Source organism: Vombatus ursinus, unplaced genomic scaffold (assembly GCF_900497805.2).
Source record: "Vombatus ursinus unplaced genomic scaffold, bare-nosed wombat genome assembly UNPS02011916.1, whole genome shotgun sequence".
Classification (NCBI taxonomy): Eukaryota; Metazoa; Chordata; class Mammalia; order Diprotodontia; family Vombatidae; genus Vombatus; species Vombatus ursinus.
The window spans coordinates 134028-161879 of record NW_020951694.1 but is presented as its reverse complement, the minus strand read 5'-3'; the positions used below and the strand labels follow the sequence as shown (position 1 = coordinate 161879).

General features: G+C 42.3%; 1 protein-coding gene across 2 annotated transcripts; it reads left to right on the top strand.

The window, feature by feature from the left end:
• Nucleotides 1-2: 2 nt before the first annotated feature.
• On the top strand, nucleotides 3-10683 carry PLOD3 (procollagen-lysine,2-oxoglutarate 5-dioxygenase 3). 2 transcript variants are annotated; one of them, XM_027857176.1, is made up of 19 exons: nucleotides 3-479; nucleotides 878-969; nucleotides 1783-1919; nucleotides 3081-3244; nucleotides 3508-3620; nucleotides 3858-3921; nucleotides 4155-4252; nucleotides 4771-4872; nucleotides 5250-5375; nucleotides 5714-5835; nucleotides 6272-6376; nucleotides 6521-6646; nucleotides 7327-7468; nucleotides 7560-7673; nucleotides 7900-7968; nucleotides 8335-8439; nucleotides 8788-8934; nucleotides 9683-9808; nucleotides 10220-10683. In XM_027857176.1, exons 1-19 carry the CDS (start codon nucleotides 284-286, stop codon nucleotides 10373-10375), a joined length of 2304 nt encoding a protein of 767 aa, XP_027712977.1. In that variant the 5' UTR covers nucleotides 3-283; the 3' UTR covers nucleotides 10376-10683. The 2 variants fall into 2 exon arrangements, with proteins under 2 accessions (XP_027712977.1, XP_027712976.1); XM_027857175.1 differs by having other exon boundaries at nucleotides 4-479; nucleotides 5247-5375.
• Nucleotides 10684-27852: the final 17169 nt, after the last annotated feature.

Below are 27852 nucleotides of genomic sequence, written 5' to 3'. Positions count from 1 at the left end.
CTTCCCTAGACGTGCCCCCAGTAAAGCGTCTGCTAGCCCCAGCACAATCCCCGCCTTGTCTGAGAGTTGGATTTCGGTTTCCGTCGCCTCGGGTTACGTCTTCCCCCCCCCCCAGGTCTTCCAGAACACCACCTCATCCCTCCCCGAAGCTACCCCCAATCCTTTTCCTTCTCCAATGCTCCCTTTCTCCAGCCGGGATCTTTAGAGCCAACTCCGCTGCAGCCCGGGCCGGCGCGCGCCCGCCAGTGTCTGGCCTGGTCAGTATCACTGTCCACGCCCAGCCATGAGCTCCCCAGGTTCGCTTCGCCTCCGGCTCCGGCTCCGGCTTCAGCGGGGACTGTCATCTCTGCTGCTGCTACTGCTGTTGCTGCTGCCGCTACCGTTGCAGCTGCTGGGACCTCCGGGCGCCTTGGCCTCAGCGCCAGCTTCTGTAGCGGACGCTGCCGCCAGTCTCGGCGGTGGCGAGAGAGTCAATCCCGGTTAGTGGCCGCGGAGTGCGGAAGGGGCCGTAGCTGGGGAACTGGCAGAAGTTTACTGGGTTTGGGATAGCGTCTAAGGCGGAGAGCGGGCCATGGTCCCAGAAGTCCTCCATCTGGAGCCCCCAGGGTGGTGAAAAGGAGTGGGAAGTTTGAGAAGCAAAGCAAAGTCCCCACTCAGTTTTCTCTGGCTTCTATTTTTCATCTAGAAAGGGGGCAACAAACACATTGCCCTCTTTTTTTTTTTTTTTGCTCTGGTTATATCTCCCCTTACTTAGCTCCCATCCCCCATCTGACATTTCTTATTCTTACTCGTGTAAAATAGGAGCCTTGAGTTAGGGGTGAAGGGCTTACATTATTGTTGGGGGTGGGGGGTCCTTATTCACTGGTCACCGTTTCAGATAAACTCCTGGTAATCACTGCTGCTACAGAGGAGACAGAAGGATATCTGAGATTCTTGCGGTCTGCACAGTTTTTCAATTACACTGTTCAGGTGAGGATCCCCTAGGTGGGTGGGGGTATGTGTGCTGGGGAAGGGAAGTAGGAAGAGCTGCAGTACTGCACGTCTGGGTCCTTGAGGGGGGCAGGGTTTGTTTGGCTAAGACATTTCTTCTATAAGAAGGTGTTTTGGGTATATATATTCATGGCCTTCAAATATAATATTCTTGTTTCTGTTCACCATAACTAATTACTATACATGCTTGGAGTCGCTACAAAGCTTAGAGTAGATATCTTTAGATAAGGAGGTATTTGATCATTGGACCTTTTCCTTGGCATGGAGCAATTCATGGAGGCCCTTTAATGTGTTTTAAGACACTTCCCCCCACCCCCACCCCTGAGCATGTGGGTCTTTCTTGTTTCCTCATTAGAATATGGCCAAGTGATGTCCCACAGGGCTCTGTCCTGGGCCCTCTTCTCTTCTCCCACTCTACTACTTCACTTGGTGATCTCATCAGCCCTCATGGATTTAACTGTCATTTGTCTCTATGTTGATAGTCAGATTGCCCTAACATCTGTTAACATCTTGCACCTCTAATTGCTTTTTAGAAATCTTGAAATGGATTCTAATACCTTCTCTCTCAATTATTTCTTATTTATCCTGTATATACTTTGTTTATTATATTTGCTAATTGGCTCCCTTATTAAATTGTGAGCTCCTTGAGGGCAGTGACTGCCTTTTGCTGCTTTTTGTATCCCCAGCAGTTAGCACAGTGCTGGGCACATAGTAGGCTTAACATGTCTATTGACAGGCAAAAAAAAAAAAAAGATAATCTCTTCTTCCTGGCATTCACTTTCCCTCCAACAGACACTGGGCCTAGGAGAAGAATGGAGAGGAGGAGATGTGGCTAGAACAGTTGGAGGAGGTCAGAAGGTTCGATGGCTGAAGAAGGAGATGGAGAAATATGCTGAAAGAAAGGACATGGTCATCATGTTTGTGGACAGGTAGAGGGGTTGGAAATGACTGATAAGAGTTGGGTGTGGTGAAAGGGAAAGTTCATTAGGAGAGACCTGAATGAGCAAAGGCTCAAGATCATGAGATCATAGATTTAGAACTGGAAGGAGATGTTAGAGGTCATCCAACCTTATCATTTTTCAGATGTGCAAAGTGAGACCCAAAGGGGTCATGATAAATGGCAGAAGCAAAATTTAAATTCTTGTCAAGTCAACAAACATTTATTAATATATTTGTTTATTTTTAGTTTTCAACATTCACTTCCACAAGATTTTGAGTTCCAAATTTTCTCCCCATCTCGTCCCTCCCCCCACCCTAAAATGGCATGCATTCTGAATACTCTTCCCCTAATCTGCTCTCCCTTCTATCTCCCTCCCCTTCTCTTATCTCCTTCCCCTTCTATTTTTCTGTAGGGCAGGATAGATTTCTATATCCCATTGCCTGTATATCTTATTTCCCAGTTGCATGTGAAAAGAATTTTAAATATTTGTTTTTAAAACTGGTTCCAAATTTTCTCCCTTCCTCCCTCCCCACCCACCCTCATTGAGAAGTCAAGTAACTTGATACAAGTTATACATGTCAACAAGCATTTATTAAGTATTTGTAAATGTACCCACTGTGCTAAGTACTGGGTACACAAATACAAGCAAAAAGTAAGAAAATTCTTGCTCTCAAGAAGCTTACATCTCTAATTGGGGAATATAACACGTAAGAGGGAGCTGAGGGAGAAGGGAGGAAAATATCGTGGCAAAGTACAGAAAATCAGAAGCAAACCAGGAGAGGCATGAAGGATGACTGGCTTGGGGCCTTTCTCAAAATGGAGGTTTTGAGAGGAACTCACCAATTGGAGAAGGAGGCCACAGGGGCAGAGGAATGTTCCAGGGTAAGAAGGCCATAGGAGATGAGGGAACTTCCAGGGTGAGAAGGTAATGGTTCACAGGGCACCTCCTCAAAATAGAGGTTCCAAGAAAGACTCATCATTGGGAGAAGGGGGCTCTTGGGTACAGAGGGATGTCTTGGGGCAAGAAGGCCATAGGGACAGTTGTCTGACTTCAAATCCAACAGTCTTTCTGTTGCACCAAATCTATGTGCAGAAGTGGCAATTAGGGAGATATGGTTCTAATAAGATGCTCTCCTCCTCCTTCACGTAGCTATGATGTACTTCTAGCTGGGAGCCCCAAAGAGTTGCTGTGGAAATTTCTTCAGAGTGGCAGCCGCTTGCTCTTTTCAGCTGAGAGTTTCTGCTGGCCGGAGTGGGGGCTAGCAGAGAGGTACCCTACTGTGGGAAATGGAAAGCGTTTCCTCAATTCTGGAGGTAAGTATCCAGGGGGAACTGGGGAGCTAGGCCACTTTGGTGACTGGGGCTAGGTCAACCTCAGGGTTGGAATGAAGGACAGACAATATGGGATGGGGTGGGGTTGGGCTGGACACCTAGTCTCAGACAGGAACGTGTGGAATAGGGAAGACAAGCTCCTGGGCCCCTAGGAATCCTAGAGATAAGACTTGGCACAGAGAACTAGGGGGAAGGAGTTATATGCCTGGTCTCTCAGGGTTCCAAAGTTTGCCCCACTTGGACAGGGTTCATTGGCTTTGCCCCCACTATCCATCATATTGTTCGTCAGTGGAAATACAAGGATGATGATGATGACCAGTTGTTCTACACTCGGCTCTACCTGGACTCCAAACTCAGAGTGAGGAGAGGGGATTGGGAAGAAGTCTGAAACACCTAGAAAAGGGGGTACCTTGTCTTTTGGGGGGTTGGAACTCACTGGTGGAGGGAGAGGGAAAGTAATGTAGCTAGAGAAAAATCTGGGAGGCTGGGAAGATGGAAAGAGTGTTGGGGAGGGTATGAAAGAAATATGGGAAGAAAGAAGTTTTGGGGAAGGGGGAATTCCTTCAATTAGCATTCCCTATTTTGATCTCTCTAGGAAAAACTTGGTCTGGCTTTGGATCACAAATCTCGAATCTTTCAGAATCTCAATGGAGCCATAGGTCAGGAAGATGAAGGGGAAGCAACTAAGGTTGAGGAGGTTCTCGTGGGCAATTGGGTTGCCTGATGTTGGGAAAAGCCCAGAATTAAGAGGAGTACTTCATGTAATTGTGTTGACATTGAGGTCCCTCCCCTGAAGAATCTGCCTTTTGGGGTACAAAAATTTATTCATATCTGTAGTACTATGGACCGTAGAGATGGGAAGTATAAAACTTGGCTTCCTTCTTACCCCTAGATGAGGTGGTATTAAAGTTTGACCGGAATCAGGTTCGTATTCGGAATGTGGCCTATGATACACTCCCTGTTGTGATTCATGGCAATGGACCCACCAAGGTACCCTTCCCCCCATCCCAAGGACCTGTTAACATCCCTAAGGAACCCCTACAGTACCCCTGTAACTTGAATGCTTGCATAGTGACCCTTATGATAATAATAATAATAATAATAATAACCATAGCTAACATTTACATAGAGCTTTATGGTTTGCAAAACTCTTTGATGTGTTATCTTGTTTGATCCTCACAATAACCCTGTGAGATTGGTGGTATTATTATCCCCATTTTATAGATGAAGAAACTGAGGTTTCAGAGGTTAAATGCCCAGAATTTACATGGCTAGAATTTATGTGAGGCAGAATTCAAATTTAAATCTTCCATATTTTAAGTCCAGTGGTCTATCCACTGTGCCACCTTGCTTCTATAGAACAGATGGGACAGATGAGGAGATTGCAATATCTCTTTAGTTCCCCTTACTAATGTCTTTCCCCACCTCTTTGTGCCCACTTCTGTGAAATTCGTGACCCCCCTTAGCTTCCTGGACGCAGACCTTTGCTTGCTTTTCTCCCCCAATAGCTCCAGCTGAATTACTTGGGAAACTACATCCCTAATGGCTGGACCCCAGAGGGAGGCTGCGGGTTCTGTGACCGTGACCGGATAGACCTGGAGGAGCAGCAGGTGAGAAGGTTGTGAGGATGAGAAAGGGAAGGGGAGAATGAAATGGTATGGAGGAGTTAGGCAGGATTCAATCTAATGTAACAAACATTAACAGTGTTTGGTGTTAGCTGGGTCAGAGGGAGCTCCTGGGGAGGACAGGGTGGAGAAAGAGTGTCTCGGTTTTCCATAGCCCATTTCTGCTGGCTTTGTTTGTTAGGGGGCTATTGCTAGAGAGTATGGGGTTTTGGTCTCTTCCCCTTAGGTAACTTCTCCCCACCCTGGGGCTTGGAGTTTGTAAATACGCCTGGGTATCATCAGGGAAATAGTGTCTGTTTCTGGAGGGGGTGGGAGGGACAGGCTTCTGAGTGACAGTCTTCCTCGTGCTCCATCTACAGCAGCCTTTCCCCAAAGTGCTTCTGTCTGTATTCGTGGAACAGCCAACTCCATTCCTGCCTCGGTTCCTGCAGAGGTTGCTATTCATTGACTACCCACCTGAGCAAATTACACTCTTCCTGCATAATAATGTGAGATAAACCCATCCCACTTTCCCAAGCTGCTTCTAACCTATCACCTCCGGAGATAACCCACTTAACCCTAGTAGAATGTAAGCTTCTTGAGGACAGGGACTGTTTTCCTTTTATATTTGTATTCCTGACCCCAATAATGCTTGTCAATTTCAAATAAAACCCTAATTTAAGTCATTCCTCCTTTAGTGGCCCTGACCTCCTGACTTTTTCTAATTTCTTCCCTTGTCCTTTCCTCACCATCACTCCGATCTTGAATTTCATCTGATCTCCCTGATCTCGCTTGCCCCTTATTACCCAGTCTTTTTCTGTCTTTCTCTTCTTCTCCTCAACCCTAGGAGGTCCATCATGAGCCCCACATTGCAGCTGCTTGGCCTCAGCTCCAGGATCATTTCTCTGCTGTGAAGCTTGTTGGACCAGAGGAGGCTCTGACTCCAGCCCAGGCCCGGGACATGGCCATGTGAGTAAATTTGGAGTGGGGCAGGGCACAGTTCGGCTACACTGATACCTGCCTAATCATCCCACTACTATATCCTGGCCATCTCCGGAATTACAGGTTAATCTAGCCATCCTTATGCCTCCATACTGTCCAATCTGCCACGCCTCTGCCCTGTGCCATCCTGTCTCCCTATATTTGAGCCAATCCAACTATCCCCATGCTTAGGTGGAGTCATGCCTGGAGATATCTGGGGAAGGTGAAACCCTTGCTTTTCTTTATATTATCCATTCCCCATAGTAAGCATTCTTTCCAGAATTTTGTCTTTGACTCATCTTATTGTAGCTTGAATTAATTTCTCTCTTCTTCTCTGGGAACTGAAAGTGGGGGGGGAGGTAAGAAGAAGATATGAGGGGAGGCTTGCATCTAGGGGCTCACCAGTTCATTTGTTTATCTGCAGGGATAGCTGTCGTCAGGATCCTGAGTGTGAATTCTACTTTAGCTTGGATGCAGATGCTGTCATCACTAATCCCCAGACCCTGCGCAACCTCATTGAGGAGAACAGGTCACCCAGCTGGGTCACTCCCCAAATCTCTGACAGGATTCTCAAATCCTTTAAGAAGGCCTCCCCTTATGTCCACCCCTAGGGGATACCCCAGGTCACCCTCAGGTTTTCTCATCTCAGTCTCCCTTTTTCCTTTCCCTTCAGGAAGGTGATAGCTCCCATGTTGTCCCGACATGGGAAACTGTGGTCTAATTTCTGGGGAGCACTGAGTCCTGAGGAGTACTATGCTCGATCTGAGGATTATGTGGAGCTGGTGCAGAAGAAACGAGTGTGAGTCTTCTTCCTCTGCAGGAATCCCTGCTTTACCTTTCACTCCATCTCTTGCACCTGTCCCCTTCTCAACATTAACATGACATTACCCTAGTTCAGGCCCTTATCACTATTGAGTACATAGTAGGTGCTTAATAAATGTTTATTGACTTACTCTCACCTGAACTACTGCTATAGCCTCCTGGGCTCCCAGACACCTTCCTCTTGACAATCCATCCCCTTGTGCTTTATAGCTCAGAGGAGCAGGGTTTGGGGAAGCAGGAAGCAGGCCAAGGCAGACCCTGCTGAGGAATACAAAGGGTAAAGCTATGTTGATCCCTCTATGGACCTGGGATGAATAAGCAGGTGCATCCTCAAGGGTGGATGACTTTCTGTTGACCTGGGTAGCGGCAGCATGAAGTACTACAGTGCATGGAGTATCAGCAGCCCTGCTTTCCATTCGAGCTTTTTCTCTTACTGTATGACCTTAATTGGTTAGCTTCCTTAAGCCTTAGTTTCCTCCTCTGTACAGTGGAGATATTTGTATTACCTACCCTGGAAGACTGTGAGGAAAGTAAACTACCAAGTAATACAGAAATGAGTTATCAAATAAAATAATATATGTAAAATACTTTGTAACTACAAAACACTATATAAGCTTTATTATTATTCTAACCTTTCTCTCTTCAACACATACACAGGGGTGTATGGAATGTACCATATGTATCCCAGGCCTATTTGATTAAAGGAAAGACACTTCGTGATGAGCTGCCCCAGAGAGAAGTGTTCTCACAGAGTGAGAGTGATCCTGACATGGCTTTCTGCAAGACTGTCCGTGATAAAGTAGGAAATGTGATCTCTAGGTGCCTGGGGCAAGTGGAGACTGGGAGGACCATTCCCCAGTTCTTTTAACCTCACCTTTTTTCTTCCCTAGGGTATCTTCCTCCATCTCAGTAACCAGGAGGAGTTTGGGCGACTTTTGTCCACGGCCCGGTACAGAACAGACCACCTGTACCCTGACCTCTGGCAGATCTTCGACAACCCCCTGGTGAGGAAGGGGCCACTCCTTTGTCCCCTGTTGTTGATGCCTAAATAGTTGCCTTTCAGGCTCTCTCCCTAAATCCCATCTTTCAGGGGAATAACCCCCTGCCCTTGCCCAGAGGAAAGTGAGGGAATGGAGCGATCTTGAGGTGTCTGATATTAGAGTGGTAGCCTATTGAGACTAGGGAGGGGGGGAGGTAATCAGTGGTGTCTCCTCCATGATCTACATGTAGGACTGGCAAGAGCAGTACATCCATGAGAACTACAGTTGGGCACTTGATGGGGATGGTGTGGTGGAACAGGTAAGCCCCTCTAAGGGAATATCCCCAATCATCCAAACATAGATTTCTTTCCCAAAACACCATACCCTAGGGAGTATCCCAACCACTGCCTCTGAGCCCAACACACCCACATACATCTTACTCTGACTCATCCCCTGTTCCTTGTCACTTTATTCTCCTAGTCCTCATCACTGCCTCTTCCTCTCTACCTTATCAATCCCCACCCCCACCCCTCCAGTTCTGGCCCTTACCATTCTTTTGTTTCCCCACCAACTCTACCAGATCAAAAATGAGTCACTCAGCCCAGATCTTTCTCCTCTGTGTAATCGTCAGGATTCTAGAGCTCTGTGTTGCTTTCCTCTCCTTCTCTCAACCCTGCCTCTTTAGCCATGTCCAGATGTGTACTGGTTTCCACTGTTGTCAGAGCAGATGTGTGATGAACTAGTGGAAGAGATGGAGAACTTTGGCCAGTGGTCTGGAGGAAAGCATGAGGTAGGATGGGTAAAGTAGAGAAGGAGAAAGTCAGGAGATGTTGATACTGAGTATTCTGGAAAGGAAGGGTGGAGAGGATGAAGGAATCCTAGGGAAAAGACAGGGGAAGGTAGGGTTAGAAATGATTTGGGAATGAGTGAGAGGGTAAGAGAAGGGGATAAAAGAGACATAAGCCCAGGAGATGAAGGGGGACATGGGATTTTAGGCAGGGGCTAGGTGATGTGGGGTTAGTTTGGGGGGGGGGTGGTAATAGTGGCAATTAGGTATTAAGAAACTCTCCTGGGACAGGGTATTCCCAGGAGAGATAGAGATGGCTCAACCTCTTTGTGCCCAAACTCTCCCCTTCAGGACTCTAGGCTGGCAGGAGGATATGAGAACGTGCCTACTGTAGACATTCATATGAAGCAGCTGGGTTATGAGGATGAATGGCTGCAATTCCTGAGAACCTATGTGGGACCCATGACAGAAAACCTGTTCCCAGGGTACCACACAAAGGTTGGATGATGCAAGGGAACATGGAACTACTTCTTTTCACAGCCTCTCCCACCCCCAATCTAATTTCCCCCATCAGATCTCAATATCAACCCTCCCTTTTCCTGTATGATCTCTGTGAGGTTCTGAGTCTTTCACTTTGGGACTGTAATTTCTGATTTTGGGTCCTTCTTCAGGGATTGGGGGGGGAGGATTAAGAAAACAAGTAATTGCTCATATTCACATAGTACTTAGCAATTACAGATGACTCATACATCCATGATCTTATTTGATGCCCACAACAGTCCTGAGGTAGGTAGGACAGGTATTAGCCCCATTTTACAGATAAAGAAATTGAGGCTCAGAGAGGTGGCTTCTCTAAGATCACATAAATGGTAAATGGCAGAGCCAGGATTCCCAATTCTTCTGATAATAGGTCCAGGGCTTTGTCCACTGTATCTGCCCCACCAGATCCATACCTAATTTGTGTGTACAAATGAGGTCTGACTGTACTGCACATCAAGAGTCCCAAGAAAGGGAAGAACTGCCACAAAATGATGCCTTATACAGCCTGAGAGATGGATTAGAGAGAGAGGAGTGGAGCTGCCTGACAAGCAGGAATGGTCTACATTCCACTATTTTAGTGTAAGCCTCAGGATACAAACTTAGGTTCCATTGAGCACTGGCAAGAATAGCGCCTCCTTGTGGCCTAGCCCTATTCTATGGGATCATCCCAGACCCCAGGCCATGACCCTCTTCTATCTTTCCCCAGACCCGAGCGGTGATGAACTTTGTGGTGAGGTACCGACCAGATGAGCAGCCCTACTTGCGACCCCATCATGATTCTTCTACTTTCACCCTCAACATTGCACTCAATAGCAAGGGTCTTGACTATGAGGTGAGCAGGGTTACCCTTCCCCTCCCCACGTGATATCCCTTCTTCCTTCTGGGAACCAAGTGAAATGACCCTCTTCTTACTACCCTGTGAGATACCCTTGAGATCTCCACAACCCCTTGGCCCTAGGGCTGAAAAACATAAGATGTCTTTAAAAAAAAAATCCCCAGAGCTCCTCTTTTTCATTTTATATACATATTTACCTCTCCTTTTGTTTCCAGTTTCTCTTTCTTTGGCACACACGCTTTATTTTCTCTTTGTTTAGATCTCTCATAATTTCTTCCTCTTCCTCTTCCTCTTTTTACTTCAGTCTCTCATTAATCTAAGTCTCCACCCCTATCCCAGCTTTAACCCTTGGGGATCTGACTTTATCTGCCATGATATCATGTCTTTCCGGGTTTTCTCTTTATTTAGGGAGGAGGCTGCCGATTCCTGCGATATGACTGCATTGTCTCATCTCCAAGGAAAGGCTGGGGGCTTTTGCACCCTGGGCGCCTCACCCACTATCATGAAGGACTGCCCACTACAAAGGGCACACGATACATCATGGTGTCTTTTGTGGATCCCTGACAGTTAACTACCTTTCTTTTTCCTATCACCACTGTGCCTTCTTGGGCCCTAGGTCCAGCCCCCTTCCTCATTGCTGGGGGAGGGGACAGGAGAATTTCTCTGAGTTCTGCTTCATGATGTGTATTTATTGTGCACCTGTCTGTCAATTCAGTGTGTGTCTGTCTACCTTGCCTTGACATGGCCCTCTCAGGTAGCCCTTGGAACTCCTGTCCTTCCTCTCCTTACCATCAGCCACAAATGGTAGAGTGGTGGTGTGTTTGGGAGAGATTCCCTGTGTGATAAGTTATTGAATAAAGGAAGATTTGTAATTTTTGTGTCCATATGTATGTTCTACAGCCATGCAGCCATCCTGGGAAGAATATCCATCTGGGGTAGTGGAAAGAGCATTGAATTGGAGTACTTGGACTTATATTCAAATCCTGACTCTGCTACTTACTGTGCAAGCCTGGACATATTACTTAAATTCTCTGAGTTTCAGGTTCCTTATCAGCAAAATGAGGGGGCTGGACTAGTTGACTTCTAAAGTCCCTTCTAGCTTTAAATCCCATAATACTTTGGTTCTATCCCTTATTGACTTCCCACTCTCCTCACACATCACTGAGTACAGAGAAAGACTGATATTCCCCAAACGGAAATGGACAGAGGAGAGAGAAAGAGGGAAGGCATGAAGCAGCTTTGGAAAGAGAGATTATTTTTCCTACCATTCACTTTCTGACTCCCTCTTCCTCTGATTGTGGTTTCCTTCCGGGGCTCAATCTCAAAACATCTTAACCTCCTCCCACACCGGGTAATTCATGGTTTAGGTCTATACCCTAAATGACTTTTAAGTGGTCAAAACTGGCCTCAGTTGGATGCACTGCTCTTTCCCTCAGGCTTTACAGAGTGCTGCACAGTCCCCCCACACCCGTGGTGTTCTGTCCTGATGAACTGTCCCACTCTCCCTGTTCTTCATATCTCTGGCCAAGCACCAGCAATTCAGAGCTTTGCAGCACTGGTGCCTTTGGGTTGCAGTCTTTTGCTCCAGTAGGGCTGTGGCTATGCTGGCTGTCAAGGCCTGAGCAAACTTCAGCAGCTTGGAGTCAGAGTTTCCATGGCACTGAAAAGAAGTAGGTACAACCAGGGGACAGGGGTGTGTTTTGATGTAAGCCCATGTCATGTCCTTGGGTCTGCTAGTGTAGCCTCATTGATAGCCACATGGGACATGGGAGACAGGTGCTGAGTGAGATCAGGGTCAGTGAGCTTCAGTTCATGGTTTTTTTTTTTAACCTTCTTTTGGATTCTGGGGGTCTTAAACCATGAAGACAGCTTTATCTTTTGACACATATTATGCTTTATCTTTGACATATAATTTGTATTTTGGAGAGATTTAAGAGGTCATGGGGATCAGAGAAAATGACCTAGTCCTCCATCTTATTGCTCATATGACCCTTAAGTCTCCCCTGAGATTTTCCTAACACTTTCAATGATGTCACCAATGATTCAAACCATCAGTCATAAAACTTGGAGCCATCTCTCATTCCTGCCAGTTCCTCACTTGTCACATCAGTTCACTTGAAGAAGTCCTTGTTGGTCTTGGCAGTGTTTCCATTTTGTCCTTTACTTTCCAATCTCACCACACTAGTACAGGCCTGCAGTATCATCTGAATGGGATTATTGCTATGGCAATAATAATAATAATGATAATAATAAATATTACTATTTTTTGGCAAGGCAATTGGGGTTAAGTGACTTGCCCAAAGTCACACAGCTATTACGTGTCAAGTGTCTGGTCTGAGATATGATTTGAACTCAGGTCCTCCTGACTCCAGGGCTGGTAGTCTATCCATGGCGCCACCTAGGGCCCCTATGGCAATAATTATTGTAAATGGTTTACTGTTCTCCACTCTATTCCATACTTCACAGTCCTGCCAAAGTAATATTTATAGGGTGCTGCTCTAATCACAGCTCTGCTCAAAAATACTCCTTGCCTACTGAATAAAGCATAAATTCCCTAGAGTGGTAGTGGAAGGTCTGAGATGTACTTCACGGGCTGATTGGCTTGGCTTCCTGCCTTTCCAGGCACCCATCCCACTGATCAGTGAAACTCTCCACTTTCCTTCTACTACCACTTCACATCAGCTGAACACTGAGGATCCACTCAGGGATGGGCTCTGGTTGCTCCTGAAGGCCTTCTGTGTCTGCTGCCAGCTTCTCTCTTCTCAGTGCTCGTGGCTAGGCTGTGCCAATGTAATAAAACTGCCAATGCTACCGAAATTAACTTACACTTTTAATGCTACACTAATTAAGTAACCAAAGAGATACTTTACAGAACTTGATAAAATAATGAAAAAATTCATCTGGAAAAACTAAAGATCTAGAATATCAAGGGAAGTAAAAATAAGTAAAGATAAAGGAAGACTAACACTTCTATACCTCAAACTATATTATAAAGCAACAGTTACCAAAACCATCTTGTATTGGTTAAAGAACACAGAGATAAATCAATGGAACAGCTAGCCAAGGGAGATTCAGAAACAATGGAACTTAACAACCAGTGTTTGACAAAGTGGAAAACAAATTACCTAGCGAAAAAACTTCTGATCTGATAAAAACTGCTGGGAAAATTGGAAAGCAGTTTGGCAGAAATTAGGCTTAGACTAACATTTTAAACCACACTCCACAATTCTAAATGGATATGCAACCTTAATATTGTAATATAAAATATAAAAAAAATTAGAAGAACAAATCATATACCTCTCACAGCTATGGGTAAGACATGTATTCCTTTTTCTAAAAAATTAATTAATTTATCTTTAGTTCTCAACATTCACTTCCATAAGCTTTTGAGTTTTAAATTTTCTCCACCTCCTTCCCCTCTCCCCTCCCCAAGACAGTGTGCAATTGACTATAGGCTCTACATATACATTCTTATTATACATATTTTCACATTAGTCATGTTGTAAAGAAGAGTTAGAATGAATGGGAGGAACCACGAGAAAGAAGAAACAAAAAAAAAAGAGAGCGAGAGAGAGAGCAAGTAGGATGCCTCGATCTGCATTCAAACTCCATAGCTCCTTCTCTGAGTGTGGATAGCATTTTCCATCATGAGTCTTTTGGAGCTTAAATCCTTGTGTTGCTGAGAAGAGTTAAGTCTATCAAAGTCAGTCATTATACAATGTGGCTGTTACTGCGTACAACGTTCTGGTTCTTCTCACTTCACTCAACATCAGTCCATACACGTGTTTCCAGGTTTTTCTGAAATCATTCTGTCCATCTTTTCTTATAGCACAACAGTATTCCATTATGTTCATATACCACAATTTGTTCAACCATTCCCCAATTGATGGGCATCCCCTCAATTTCCAATTCTTGGTCACCACAAAAAGAGCAGATATAAATATTTTTGTACATGTGGATCCTTTGGGTTATAGACTTAGAAGTGCTAATGCTGGGTCAAAGGATTATGCACATTTTTATAGCCCTTTGGGCATAGTTCCAAATCGCTCTCCAAAATGGTTGGATCATTTCACAACTAGGAGATGTATTCCTTTTCTTTTTTTCTTTTTTGGTTTTGCTAGGCAATGGGGTTAAGTGACTTGCCCAGGGTCACACAGTTAGTAAGTGTCAAGTGTCTAAGGCCGGATTTGAACTCAGGTCCTCTTGACTCCAGGGCCATTGCTCTATCCACGTCGCAACCGAGCTGCCCCTAGGAGATATATTCTTAACCAAACAAGAATACAGGTAATTGTGGATAGAGCAAAGGCCCTGGAGTCAGGAGGACCTCAGTTCAAATTTGGCCTCAGACACATGATACTCACTAGCTGTGTGATCCTGGGCAAGTCACTTAACTCCAATTGCCTCGACAAAAAGAAAAAGAAAAAAGAAAAAGAAGAAAAAAGAATACAGGCAATTGCAAATGATAAAATAGATAACTTTGATTACTTGAAACTGAAAAGCTTCTGCACAGACAACATTAATATACCTAAATTAAGAATAGAAGTAGTCAAATGGGAAAAAAAAACAAACTTCAAATCAAATTTCTCTGATAAGAACTTGGTATCCAAGATTTATAAACAATTAATAGCTATTTCCCAATAGATAAATGGTTAAAGAATATAAACAAACAGTTCTCAAGAGAATCACAAAGTATTCATAACCACATGAAAAAATGTCTCGAATCACTAAAAATAAAAGAAATGAAAATCAAAACAACTTTGAAGTTTTACCTCATACCCAGCAAATTGACAACAGTCATTGCTGGAGAGGTTGTGGAAAGATAGGCATATTAGTACATTGTTGATTGAGCTGTGAAATGGTACAACCATTTTTGTTTTTGTATTTGTTTTTATTAATTTATTTTGATTTATCAACAATCACTTCCATAAGCTTTTGAATTTAAAATTTTTCTCCCTCTTCCTCCTGTCCCTCCCCAAGATGACTTGCAATCTCATATAGGCTATACATATACATTCTTTTTAAACATATTTTCACATTAGTGATATTGTAAGGAAGAATTAGAACCAATAGGAGGAAGCATCAGAAAGAGGAAACAAAACAAAACAGAAGAAAAAAAATAACAAATAGTACGCTTCGATCTGCACTAACTCCATAGTTCTTTCTTTGGATGTGGATAGCATTTTCCATCGTGAGACCTTTAGAGATGTCTTAGATCCTTGCATTGCTGAGAAGGGCTAACTCTGTCAAAGTTAGTCATCACATAACATGGCTGTTATTGTGTACAATGTTTTCCTGGTTCTGCTCACTTCACTCAACATTAATTCATGCAAGTCTTTCCAGGTTTTTCTGAAGTCTGCCTGCTCATCATTGCTTATAGCACAATAGTATTCCATTACATTCATATACCACAACTTGTTCAGTCATTCCTCAAATGATGGGCATTCCTTTAATTCCCAATTCTTTGCCACCACAGAAAGAGCTGCTATAAATATTTTTGTACATGTGTGTCCTTTTCCATTTGTATGATCTCTTTGGGATATAGCCCTAGAAGTGCTAGTGCTGGATCAAAAGGTATGTACATTTTTATAGCCCTTTGGGCATAGCTCCAAATTGCTTTCCAAAATGGTTGGATCATTTCACAACTCCACCAACAATGCATTAGTGTTCCAATTTTCTCACATCTTCTCCAACATTTATCATTTTCTTGTTTTGTCATGTTGGCCAATCTGATAGGTATGATATGGTACCTCTGAGTTGTTTTGATTTGTATTTCTCTAATAAATAGTGATTCAGAGCATTTTTCATATGACTATAGATGGCTTTAATTTCTTCATCTGAAAACTGCCTATTCATATCCTTTGACCATTTATCAACTGGGGAATGATTTATATTCTTATAAATATGACTTAATTCTCCACATATTTTAGAAATGAGGCACTTATCAGAGACACTGGTTATAAAAATTCTTTCCCAATTTGCTACTTTCCTTCTAATTTTGGTTGCATTGGCTTTAGCAAAGTTGCAGGCTATAAAATAAATCCACGTAAATCATCAGCATTTCTATGCAAAAACTTTTGAATTTAATGTAATCAAAATTATCCATTTTGCATTTCATAATATTCTCTCTCTCCTGTTTGATCATGAATTCTTCTTTTCTCCATAAATCTGATAGGTAAACTATTCCTTGCTCTCCTAGTTTGCTTATAGTATCAGCCTTTATATCTAAATCATGAACCCATTTTAATTTTATTTTGTATATGGTGTGAGATTTTGATCTATGCCTAGTTTCTGCCATACTCTTTTCCAGTTTTCCAAGCAATTTTTGTCAAAGAGTGAGTTCTTATCCCAGAAACTGGGGTCTTTGGGTTTATCAAATAAAAGATTACTATAGTCATTGACTACTGTATCTTGCATACCTAACCTATTCCACTGATCCACCACTCTGTTTCTTAGCCAGTACCAAGTAGTTTTGATGATTGCTGCTTTATATTACAATTTAAGATCTGGAACAGCTAGGCCACCTTCCCCTGCATTTCTTTTCATTAGTTTCCTTGATGTTCTGAACGTTTTGTTATTCCAAATGAATCTTGTTATTTTTTCTAGCTCTATAAAATAATTTTTTGGTAGTTTGATTGGTATGGCACTGAATAAGTAAATTAGCTTAGGTAGAATTGTCATTTTTATTCTATTAGCTCAGCTTACCCATGAGCAACTGATATTTTTCCAATTATTTAAATCTGACTTTATTTGTGTGCAAAGTGTTTTGTAATTGTGTTCATATAGTTCCTGGGTTTGTTTCGGTAGGTAGAATCTTAAATATTTCATACTGCCTACAGTAACTTTAAATGAAATTTTTCTATCTCTTGCTGTTGGGCTTTGTTGGTAATATACAGTTATGCTGATGATTTACATGGGTTTATTTTATAGCCTGTAACTTTGCTAAAGTTGTTTATTATTTGAAGTAGTTTTTTATTTGATTCTCTAGGATTCTCTAAGTATACCATCATATCATCTGGAAAGAGTGATAGCTTTGTTTCTTCTTTGCCTATTCTAATACCTTCAATTTCTTTTTCTTCTGTTATTGCTAAAGCTAACATTTCCAGTACAATATTGAACAACAGTAGTGATAATGAACATCCTTGTTTCACCCCCAATCTTACTGGAAATGCTTCTAGCTTATCCTTATTACATATGATGCTTACTGAAGGTTTTAGGTAGATGCTACTTATTATTTTAAGGAAGACTCCATTTATTCCTATGCTCTATAGTTTTTTTTAATAGGAAGAGGTGTTATATTTTGTCAAAAGATTTTTCTGCATCTATTGAGATGATCATGTGGTTTCTGTTAGTTTTGTTGTTGATATGATCAATTATGCTGATAGTTTTCCTAATATTGAACCAGCCCTGCATTCCTGGTATAAATCCTACCTGGTCATAGTGTATTATTCTTGTAATAATTTGCTGTAATCTATTTGTTAATATTTTACTTAAAATTTCTGCATCTGAATTCATTAGAGAAATTGGCCTATAATTTTCTTTCTCTGTTTTGACTCTTCCCGGTTTAGGTATCACCACCATATTTGTATCATAGAAAGAATTTGGCAACACTCCTTCTTTGGCTATTTTCCCAAATAGTCTATATAGTATTGGAATTAATTGTTCTTTAAATGTTTGATAGAGTTCACTTGTAAATCCATCTGGCTCTGGAAATTTTTTCCTAGGGAGTTCATCAAAATGTTCAATTTCTTTTTCTGAGATGGGGTTATTTAAGAAATTTACTTTCTTTTCTGTTAATCTGGGCAATTTATATTTTTGTAAATATTCATCCATTTCACTAAGATTGTCAAATTTATTGGCATATATTTGGGCAAAATAGTTCCTAATTATTGTTTTAATTTCTTCTTTCATGGTGGTGGATTCACCCTTTTCATTTTTGATACTGGTAATTTGGTTTTCTTCTTTCTTTTTTTTAAATTAAATTAACCAAATGTTTATCTATTTTATTGGTTTTTTCATAAAACCAATTCTTAGTTTTATTTATTAGTTCAATAGTTTTCTTAATTTCCATTTTCTTAATTTCTCCTTTGGTTTTCGGTATTTCCAAGTTAGTGTTTAATTGAGGATTTTAAATTTGTTCTTTTTCTAGTTTTTCTAGTTTTTTTTAGTTGTATGCCCAATTCATTGATCTTTTCTTTCTCTATTTTATTCATGTAAGCATTTAGAGATATAAAACTTCCCCTAAGAACTGCTTTCACTGAATCCCATAAGTTTTGGTATGTTGTCTCATTATTGTCATTCTCTTGAATGAAGTGATTGATTGTTTCTATGATTTATTGTTTGACCCATTCATTTTTTAGGATTAATTATTTAGTTTCCAATTATTTTTTAGTCCATTTTTCCGTGGCCATTTATTGTACATAATTTTTGTTGCATCATGATCTGAAAAGGATGCATTTAATATTTCTGCCTTTGTGAATTGGATTGTGAAGTTTTTATGCCCTAGTACATGGTCAGTTTTTGTATATGTGCCAGGTACAACCATTTTGGAAAGTAAGTTGGGATTATGCTAATAAAGTGACTTAAATGTCCATATTCTTTGAACCAGAGACTCCATTACTAGGCTTAAACCCCAAGGAGGTCATTGATAAGAAAAAAAAAGTCCGCATATACTCCAAAATATTTAAAGCAGCATTTTTTGTGATAACTAAAAATTGGAAACAGAGTAGATACTCATCAATTGGGGAATGACTAAGCAAACTACTGTGTTGTAAGAAATAATGTATTTGATGAACATAGTGAAGCATGGAAAGATATACATGAACAGATATAGAATGAAGTAAGCAGTCACAAAAACAGCATACAGAAACAATAACAGCAATGTAAATGGAAGGAATGACACCCCCAAAGTCAAAAGTAAATGCAACAAAATTGTAAAGATCAAACAGGACTTGAATGAAGAGATATGAAAAGATACTCCTATACCTTTGTGGAAGTGAGAGGTCCACAGGTGTTACACATTGCACATGTTTTTGGGCTTCTCTGACTTTTTTTCCTCCTTAACCCCTCCCCCCCAACTATTTGTCATATAATATGGCTCTCTGGGAGGGAGAGAGAGAGGGATACTATAATGGTATAAGAAACCAAAAATATCAATAAAAACTTATTTATTAAAAAAAATAGGGGAGTCAGGACTAAGGAACAGGGGAAAGAGTTTTCTTTTTTCTGTTTTTATTTTTTGGTGGAGCAGATAAACTGGTTAGAATCTAACATCTAACAAAGGGGCATTAGTGCCTAGCACAGGAATTCAATTTGTGGATTGACAAATAACTGTTTCCAACTCACTCCCTTCTGGAAAACACCCCAGGACTCTATTGTCAGTCATTCAATAAACATTTATTAAAAGTTTGTCATTATATGCGAGATACTGTGCTAAGCAATGGGAATACAAAGAAAGGTAAAAAGTTAGTCCCTGCTCACAAGGAGCTAACAATCCAATGCAATGGACAACATGCCAACAACTAAGTACAAACAAGCGATATGCAGGATAAATAGGAAATAATCAACAGAAGGAAGGCACTAGCAAAGCAGCCAGTGTCACTGGATTGCAAAGCAACGCAGGGTGTGAGGTATAACAAGACTGGAAAATCCCTTTCTCTAGTCCCTGGTTTCTTCCAGGACCCCAGGTAAGATCGTGTGAGAAATAATTCATTCAGAATCAGGAGGGATGAAGTTAAAAGCCCAGTTTATTATGCAGCTGGTATCCTACGCACCAAGACACATTGTAACAAAGCAGGTGTTCACTATTTATCTCTAATCCCGGCTGCAAAGTCTCTCCTCTGTTTCCTCATTGGCTGAGTACTCTAGAGTGTACAGCTTTCCAGCACGCCTATTACACATCTACCTTGACATGTCATCTCTCCTTCTTCATACATCCCATGTTCAGAAAATGGCATCTTAGCCCCTCCTAGAGGTGGAGAAGCTAACATTTATAAGCTTATTAAGCATGGGCACTCTAAGCAAAGCTTAACCTTTGTCCTACTTACTAACTTTTAACAGCAAAACAAGATTAAGACCAGCTTTATCCCATTTTACTTAGTTACTTTTAGCAGTTGTTTCAATTTTATGGAATCTTTTGTTCTACTTAACTAACTTCTATTAGCAAAACAAGAGACCTACTGTATCTTGTTTCACTTAGTTACTTCTCTAGCTGTTTGCTCCAAATTTATGGGAACAAGCATTTTCGATACATCTCAGACCGTGCGTGAGTGGTGGGGGCTTATTTTGTTGCATGACTGACTTTGGGGGTTCCTGAGTTTTCAGTGTTCCTGAAGTCTGTGGGAGGGATCAGAATGCCTCTGCTTGTCAGGAAAACAAGGGAAGCTAGATCCCTCGAATCACAATGTTGCTTCCTTCCTCCAACCCCCAATCTTCAGCTCAGGTTTGCCTGATTGTGTTTCTTCTAGCAGCTGAAACTGGGAAGGAGTTTGATGCCTCACTATCTGTATATTGTCTGGCTCTATAGTGCCAAGGACACATACAGGCTGGGGACAGACACTCAGCTTAGGTCTGCAACTGAGCTGTCTAGAGATTTTTCTTAGACTATTTCCCCATATCTGTGAATGCCAGCAATCCTACCAGCCACACACCTGCTTTATCAGCAGAGGAAAGTCAGCTAGGAAAGAAGAACTAAGAAATACTCTGGCCAGGTGGGCAGATTTCAGGGCAGACAATTTACCCCACTCACCCTACTACATACATCCTCCCTGCCATCCCAATCTCCCTTTCTCTCTCCCTTAACTTAAGAATATAGTGAAGCCAAATCCTTCCCATAACTATCTATCTGTGAGAGATATAACAAAAATGTTTGTTCTCATAAATTTGGAACAAACAGCTAGAGAAGTAACTAAATAAAACAAGATACAGTAGGTCTCTTGTTTTGCTGATATTAGTTAGTTAATCAGAACAAAAGATTCCATAAAATTGAAACAACTGTTAAAAGTAACTAGGTAAAATAGGATAAAGCTGGTCTTAACTTGTTTTGCTGATTGAAGTTAGTAAGTAGGACAAAGGTTAAGCTTTGCTTAGAATGCCCATGCTTAATAGGCTTATAAATATTAGTTTCTCCACCTCCAGGAGGGGCTAAGACGCCATTTTCTGAACATGGGATGTACGAAGAAGGAGAGATGACATGTCAAGGTAGATGTGTAATAGGCGTACTGGAAAGTTGTACAGTCTAGAGTACTCAGCCAATGAGGAAAGAGAGGAGGGACTTTGCAGCTAGAATGAGAGATAAATAACGAACTTCTGCTTTGTTACAATGTGTCCTAGTCCATAGGACCCCCATGGTTGCAACTGTGTAATAAATTGGACTTTTAACTTCATCCCTCCTGAATCTGAATGAGTTATTTCTCCCATCGGTTTAGCTTCCACTTCCCTGGGGTTCTTCTGGCTGCTAACTCCTTCAGCAACTTCTCACTGAAGCTGCCATCTTCTCTCATCTCTTTCCAGGCTTGCGGCCACACTGGCTCATATAGGTTACCAGTGAACAGAATCTTTCAGCTCCTTGTCCCCTCCATCCTTTCCTTTCTCTCTTCCCTCCAGGTCTGGTCTCCTCTAGTAAAGCTAGTCCTGTCAATCTGCTGTCCTGAGCAGGGGGTGGCCACGTAGCTGTTCTCATGGCGGTCAGTCTTACAGAGACACTGGAGGCAAAGCCCTGACTCTTTAAATGCAGAGTCAGAAGGAATTTATCAAATTAATATTGGGACACAGGTGAAGGAAGGGAGGGGTCTGAGTCAGGAGCTGGATGCCTAGCTTTCAACTCTTGGTTTTAGGAAGGAGGGGACAGAGAAGCTGGTGGAAGGTGCAGAAGACCTCCAGGAGCAACTGGAGCCCATCCCTGACTGAATCTTCAGTGTTCAGCTGGTGTGAAGTGGTAGTGGAAAGTCTGAGTGGAAAGGCTGATTGGCTTGCACCTGACCTTGTGCTTGAGCTGTTTTGGCTTCTTGCCTTTCCGGGCACCCCTCCCCCCCATTGGTTGGTGAAACTCTCCACCTTCCACTTTTATAAGTTCCCTCTCTAGCTCCATCCTCTTCAGTCCCAGGTCCAGATGCCTATCTGCAACTTCCCACTTCCACAAGATGACCCCAGGCATCTGTCCTTCCAACTTTGCTCCCTCAGTTTGATGGGCTGATGTCCTATCAGAGAGGAGACTAGAGGAGACTCTAGGTCTCCTACTGATGGAATCCCAATAAAGCTGCCCTCAGCCCCAGTATTCTAACTTCCTCATGGGACTCACTGAATAGCAGACATGTCCTGATTTAACCACACCACAGGCCCCAGACTCAATCACAGGCCTCACTGAACAGCAGGCCCATTGCCCCTACCTAACCACTGCCCTCCCCACTCAATATCCTAACTTCCTCATTATATGCCTCACTGCCGCACGAGAATAGTAGGTGTCCATGTGATGGAATGCTAGCCACTGCCTCTAGCCAGTCATTGCCCCAAGATCCATTTCTCATATTTCCCACAGAAACAGCAGGTGTGTCCATGCACTCAATCACAACCATAACCACATCCATCAAATCTGACAGGACCATGATAACTAGCCAAGCAGAAAGCAGCACCACCAGGATACCTGGGCAGGATGTGGACCCCAAAACAATAGAAGAGACTTTCCCTAAGTAGGCACCTGTTCACTAATAGCAAAAGCTGTCCTTTAGGTGAACTTATGACATAGAGAGGTTTATTATAATATCATTATCATATATTAATGCCCCCCTTTGAACTTTTCTGTATGTATTATGGGTAATCATATGTACAGTTCCACCAAGGCCAGGACCCTCCCCTATTACTCAATCCCTTGCCATTCCCCTCCTGCCTTTTTAATATTCATAATTTCTGTTGTGTAATCAGCATCATTACAATATAAAATTGCCTGTCTTGTCTTACTGAAGCTTGGAACGCAGCCCACTTCATGAGAGGTGTCACTCTCAATAAATGCCTTCACTTGGATTGGAGGTGGTCTGAGTCTGAATTCTTTGAGATGACCTCCATAACACACCATGAAACTGCAACACTATAATTCTCAAAGACAAAGAATCCACCACACACATATACCCTATTGTCTTATAAGTGACTTTGGGTCTCCTCTTTTCTTGCCTTTCCTGCTCCGGACTTTGGCAGAGGCTCCAACACTACATGCAATGCAGACACATGGCAGATGTAGAAAAGGAGGTTAGGTCCTGCTTCCATTCTTCCCCAGATCTTGACTTGCTCCTTATTGGAGAGTAGGTTCAGGGATCTTTTCGGGAGTTGAAGAGGTCTATGTGTCATTTGAAAAGGGTGTGTGTGTATGTATGTGTGTGTGTGGACTGCTCTGTAAAAGTCCTGTATAGGGTTTTTTGGTGTCATGGGGGAGGCTGAGTGGGTCTGTATGTGATAAACCTTTGCTTTGAAGTGGGACCCCCCAAACCTGAGCAGAACCCAGATGGAAGAGCTTGCAAAGATTCTATGTAGATGACTAATGTGGAAATGTGTTTAATATGATTGTCCATGTATAACCTATATCAGATTACTTGCTGTCTTGGGGAGGGGACAGGGGAGAAAAATATTTTGGAACTCAAAATATTATAAAAGTGCATGTTGAAAAAATAATAAAAAAGAAAAGAAAAAAAGACTATGTAGAGCTCTCTTTTTTCCTGGCTGTAATCATGGTAGGTGTAGAAGAAAAGAAGAAGCTACCATCTGTTCCAGAATCTCTTCTGAAAAAATGAAAGGCCTTTGAAATACAGGCAAGATGCCTACAGAAAAAGATGGCTATATAACTATAAAAAAAGCTCCATGAGATATGAAGAAAAAAAATCTATGAAAAAGTTAAATCCTACCATAAGGAGTACAGACAGATGTACTGAAACAAAATCTGTCTGGCTAGAATAGCACACAAACTTGTCAACTACTAGTACCTGATGAACCCAAGTTAGTTTTAGGTATCAATGACATTAGCTCAAAGATCCCTAAAGTATTGCAGCTTCTTCCTCTTCATCAAATCTTCAGTGGCACTTTTGTTAAGCTTAATACAACTTCAATTAATGTGCTGAGGATTGTAGAACCATGCAATGGCATGGGGTTACCAAAAGGTGAAATCTGTGAATGACTCCACTGATAGACAAGAAACAGAGAATTGCCCAGATAATGCCCTTATTGCAAAATCTTTCGCAATATACGGGATTATTGGGGGTGGAACCAAGATGGCAGAGTAAAAGCAGTGACTTGCTTGAGCTCTCCCCCAAACCCCTCCAAATACCTATAAAAAACGACTCTAAACAAATTCTAAAGCAGCAGAACCCACAAAAAGACAAAGTGAAACAAATCTCCAGCCTGACAGCCTGGATGGTTGATTGAAAAGGTATATTGCACCAGGCAGGGAGAGGAGCGCAGTTTGGCATGGGCGCGCAGGCTACAGCGAAACTGGAACAGGCCTCAGAAGACTGAATCGCTGGCAGCTGTGGCGGTTTCTAGACTTCTCAACCCCTGAATGCCAAGGTCAGTGGGAAAAATCTGTTTCTGCAGTGCTGAGAGAGAAGGATGGTGGGGTTCTAGCCCCATTCCCCAAGTGCAGCCTGGGGATGGCGGTTGCCTCCTGAGCTTCCAGCCCACAGACTGAGGGGTAATCAAGTGGCTGATCAGAGGGGGATTGCAGGAATCTCTCTGCTGGTGCAGGATTCTCTTGCTTTGCCCATGCTTGGATTTGGGTCACAGTTCTGTGTGGTAGTCCTCGGGTGAGGAGGAGCACTGGCATGGTGGAGCTTGTAGTGGCTGTAGAGAGGAAACCCTCCTCACAGTTCCAAGGCAGAAAACAGTGCTTGTGGTCACTCATAGACTAGAGCACAGGTCAGGAAAGGAGTGAACACCTCGCCCTTGATCATAGCACCTTGGAAGAACTGAAAATTTACAGGTCCCTAGAAGTATTTCTGAAAACAGCTGTACAAACCCCCTGAAGTTTGGGACAGTACACTCTCCACATTGGAAGCAGACTCTTACCTCAACAAAGACTCAAGTAATTGGCTGGGATCATGAGCAAGCAGCGCAAAAAGAGTCAGACTATATTATCTTACTTTGATGACAAAGAAGATCAAAATATACAACCAGAAGACAATGAAGCCAAAGCTCCTACATCCAAAGCCTCCAAGAAAAATAGGAATTGGTCCCAGGCCAGGAAGGATTTTGAGAAGCAAGTAAGAGAAGTAGAGGAAAAACTGAGAGTGATGTTAAAGGAGACCCCAAAAAATACTGAAGAAAATAACACCTTAAAAAATAGCTTACCCGAAATGGCAAAAGAGGTCCAAAAAGTCAATGAGGAGAAGAACGCCCTAAAAAGCAAAATTGGCCAAATAGAAAAGGAACTCCAAAAGCTTACTGAAGAAAATATTTCCTTAAAAATTAGAATGGAGAAATTGGAAGTTAGTGACAATTTGAGAAATCAAGGCACTGTAACACTAATCCAAAGGAATGAAAAAATAGAAGAGAATATGAAATATCTCATTGGAAAAACAACTGACCTGGAAAATAGATCCAGGAGAGAGAACTTAAAAAGTATTGGACTATCTGAAAGCCATGATCAAAAAAAGAGCCTAGACATCATCTTTCAAGAAATTATCAAGGAAAACTGCCCTGATATTTTAGAACCAGAGGGCAAAATAGAAATTGAAAGAATCTACCGATCATCTCCTGAAAGAGATCCCCAAAGGAAAACTCCTAGGAATGTTGAAGCCAAATTCCAGAATTTCCAGGTCAAGGAGAAGATATTGCAAGCAGCTAGAAGGAAACAATTCAAGTATTGTGGAAATACAATCAGGATAACACAAGATTTAGCAGCTTTCACATTAAGGGTCCGGAGGGCATGGAGTATGATATTCCAGAGGGCAAAGGAGATAGGACTACAACCTAGAATCACCCACCCAGCAAAACTGAGTATAATCCTTCAGAGTAAAAATGGTCATTCAATGAAATAGGGGACTTTCAAGCATTCCTATGGAAAAAACCAGAGCTGAATAGAAAATTTGACTTTCAAATACAAGACTCAAGTGAAACATGGAAGAGGTAAACAAGAAAGAGAAATCATAAGAGGCTTATTAAGGTTAAAATGTTTATATTCCTGCAGGAAAAGATGATATTTGTAACTCATGAGTCCTTTGTCAGTATTAGGGTAGTGGGAGGGAAAAAAATTATATGTATGTATAGATAGATAGAGGGCACAGGGTGAGTTGAAGATGAAAGGGTGATATCTGGAAAATAAAATTAAGGGGTGAGAGAGAATTATACTGGGGGAATAAGAAAGGGAGAAGTAGAATGAGGTAAAATATCTCACATGAAACAGACAAGAAAAGGCTTTTACAGTGGAGGGGAAATGGGGGAAGGTGAGAGGGAGCGTGTGAATCTTATTCTCATAGGATTTGGCTTAAGGAGGGAATAACATACACAATGGGGTATGGAAATCTATCTTACCCTACAGGAAAATAAGGGGGGAAGAGGACAAGAGAGTAGGGGGTTGATAGAGGGGAGGGCAGATTGGGGGAGGAGATAATCAAAAGCAAACACTTCTGAGGAGGGACAGGGTCAAAAGAGAGAATAGAATAAATGGGGGGTAGGATAGGATGAAGGGAAATATACTTAGTTTTTCACAACAGGACTACTATGGAAGTGTTTTGCATGACTACACATCTATACCTGTATCGAGATGCTTGCCTTTTCAATGAGGGTGGGTGGGGAGGGAGGAAGGGAGAAAATTTGTAACCCGAAGTTTTAAAAACACATGTTAAAAATAAATTTTTTTTTAAAAATAGGGGATTATTTACACGGAGAACTTGATCCATGTTGTCTACACTGCTGCCAAGCCTTCAAAGTTGCCAACAACTTTTTGTGCCCTTCAAATTATTTTTTCCAGTGGATAGAGCACCAGCCCTGGATTCAGGAGGACCTGAGTTCAAATCCAGCCTCAGACACATAACACTTACTAGCTGTGTGACCCTGGGCAAGTCACTTAACCCTATTGCCTAGCCAAAAAAAGAAAAAGAAAAAAAAATAATCTTTTCCAAGCGGTGGAATGAAGGAAAAAGACTATACATTTTAGGAAAGGAAGAGATGCTAGTAACAGGGAATACCAGATCAGCAGGCTTTTTAGAAGAATCAACTAATGGTCTCTACCATGATTATTTTTCTAATGGTCTGTTAAAAAAAAAAACCTACAACATAGAATGCCTCATTCCAGCTCTGTGAAGAACTCAAAGAATGTTTCTGAACTACCACCTCTTCCTGGGGAGGTGCTGCTAAACTCAAGGTCCTGCCCTTCTTTCCCCACCCATGTGCCACCCTTGAGGGAGATGGTATCTTCCAGCCCACCGACCCTGGGGGGGGGAAGAAGGGGGGAAAGGGGGGGAAGGGACAAATAAAAAGTATTTGTGTTCCTTGTGCATGTGTAGTGGGATGGGGATTCGGGAAAGCAGATGCCCAAGAAGCCCTGGATGAGAGCAGTTCGGTTGTCTTGACCCACCCCTCCAAGATCTGCACATAAAGTAGGACCTCATGGGTCGAGACAAAAGGAGCTGCCAGGAAAATACAAGATCCTTCCTACCCTGGGTCCTCAGTAAGGACCCTGGTGTCCAGCTCCCAAGCTAGTCTAAATACCTCCCATCAGGGATCCTGGACCTTGTGCCCATTACCCAGTGCCTTGTGCCCATTACCCAGTGCCCTGCCTCCTACAACCGACTGCTTTCTGTTTCGTCCCCAGATTAACCAGAAAGGTGAGTCAAAGGTCAAAGACTGGTATGAAGTGTAAGCCAAGGAAGTTTGGGGATACTTCAGACCCTCAGAACGCTCCAGACCTTTCTTCTGGTGAGAGGCGCCACTGACCCTGTTCCCGTCCCTTTCTACTTTCACTGTCCCTTAAGATTTCATTCCTCAGCTTCCCTCTGTTCACTTTTCCTGACAGGTTTAACTTTCACGGTCGCCCACCATGAAGACCTTGAAGAAGCAGAGAATGG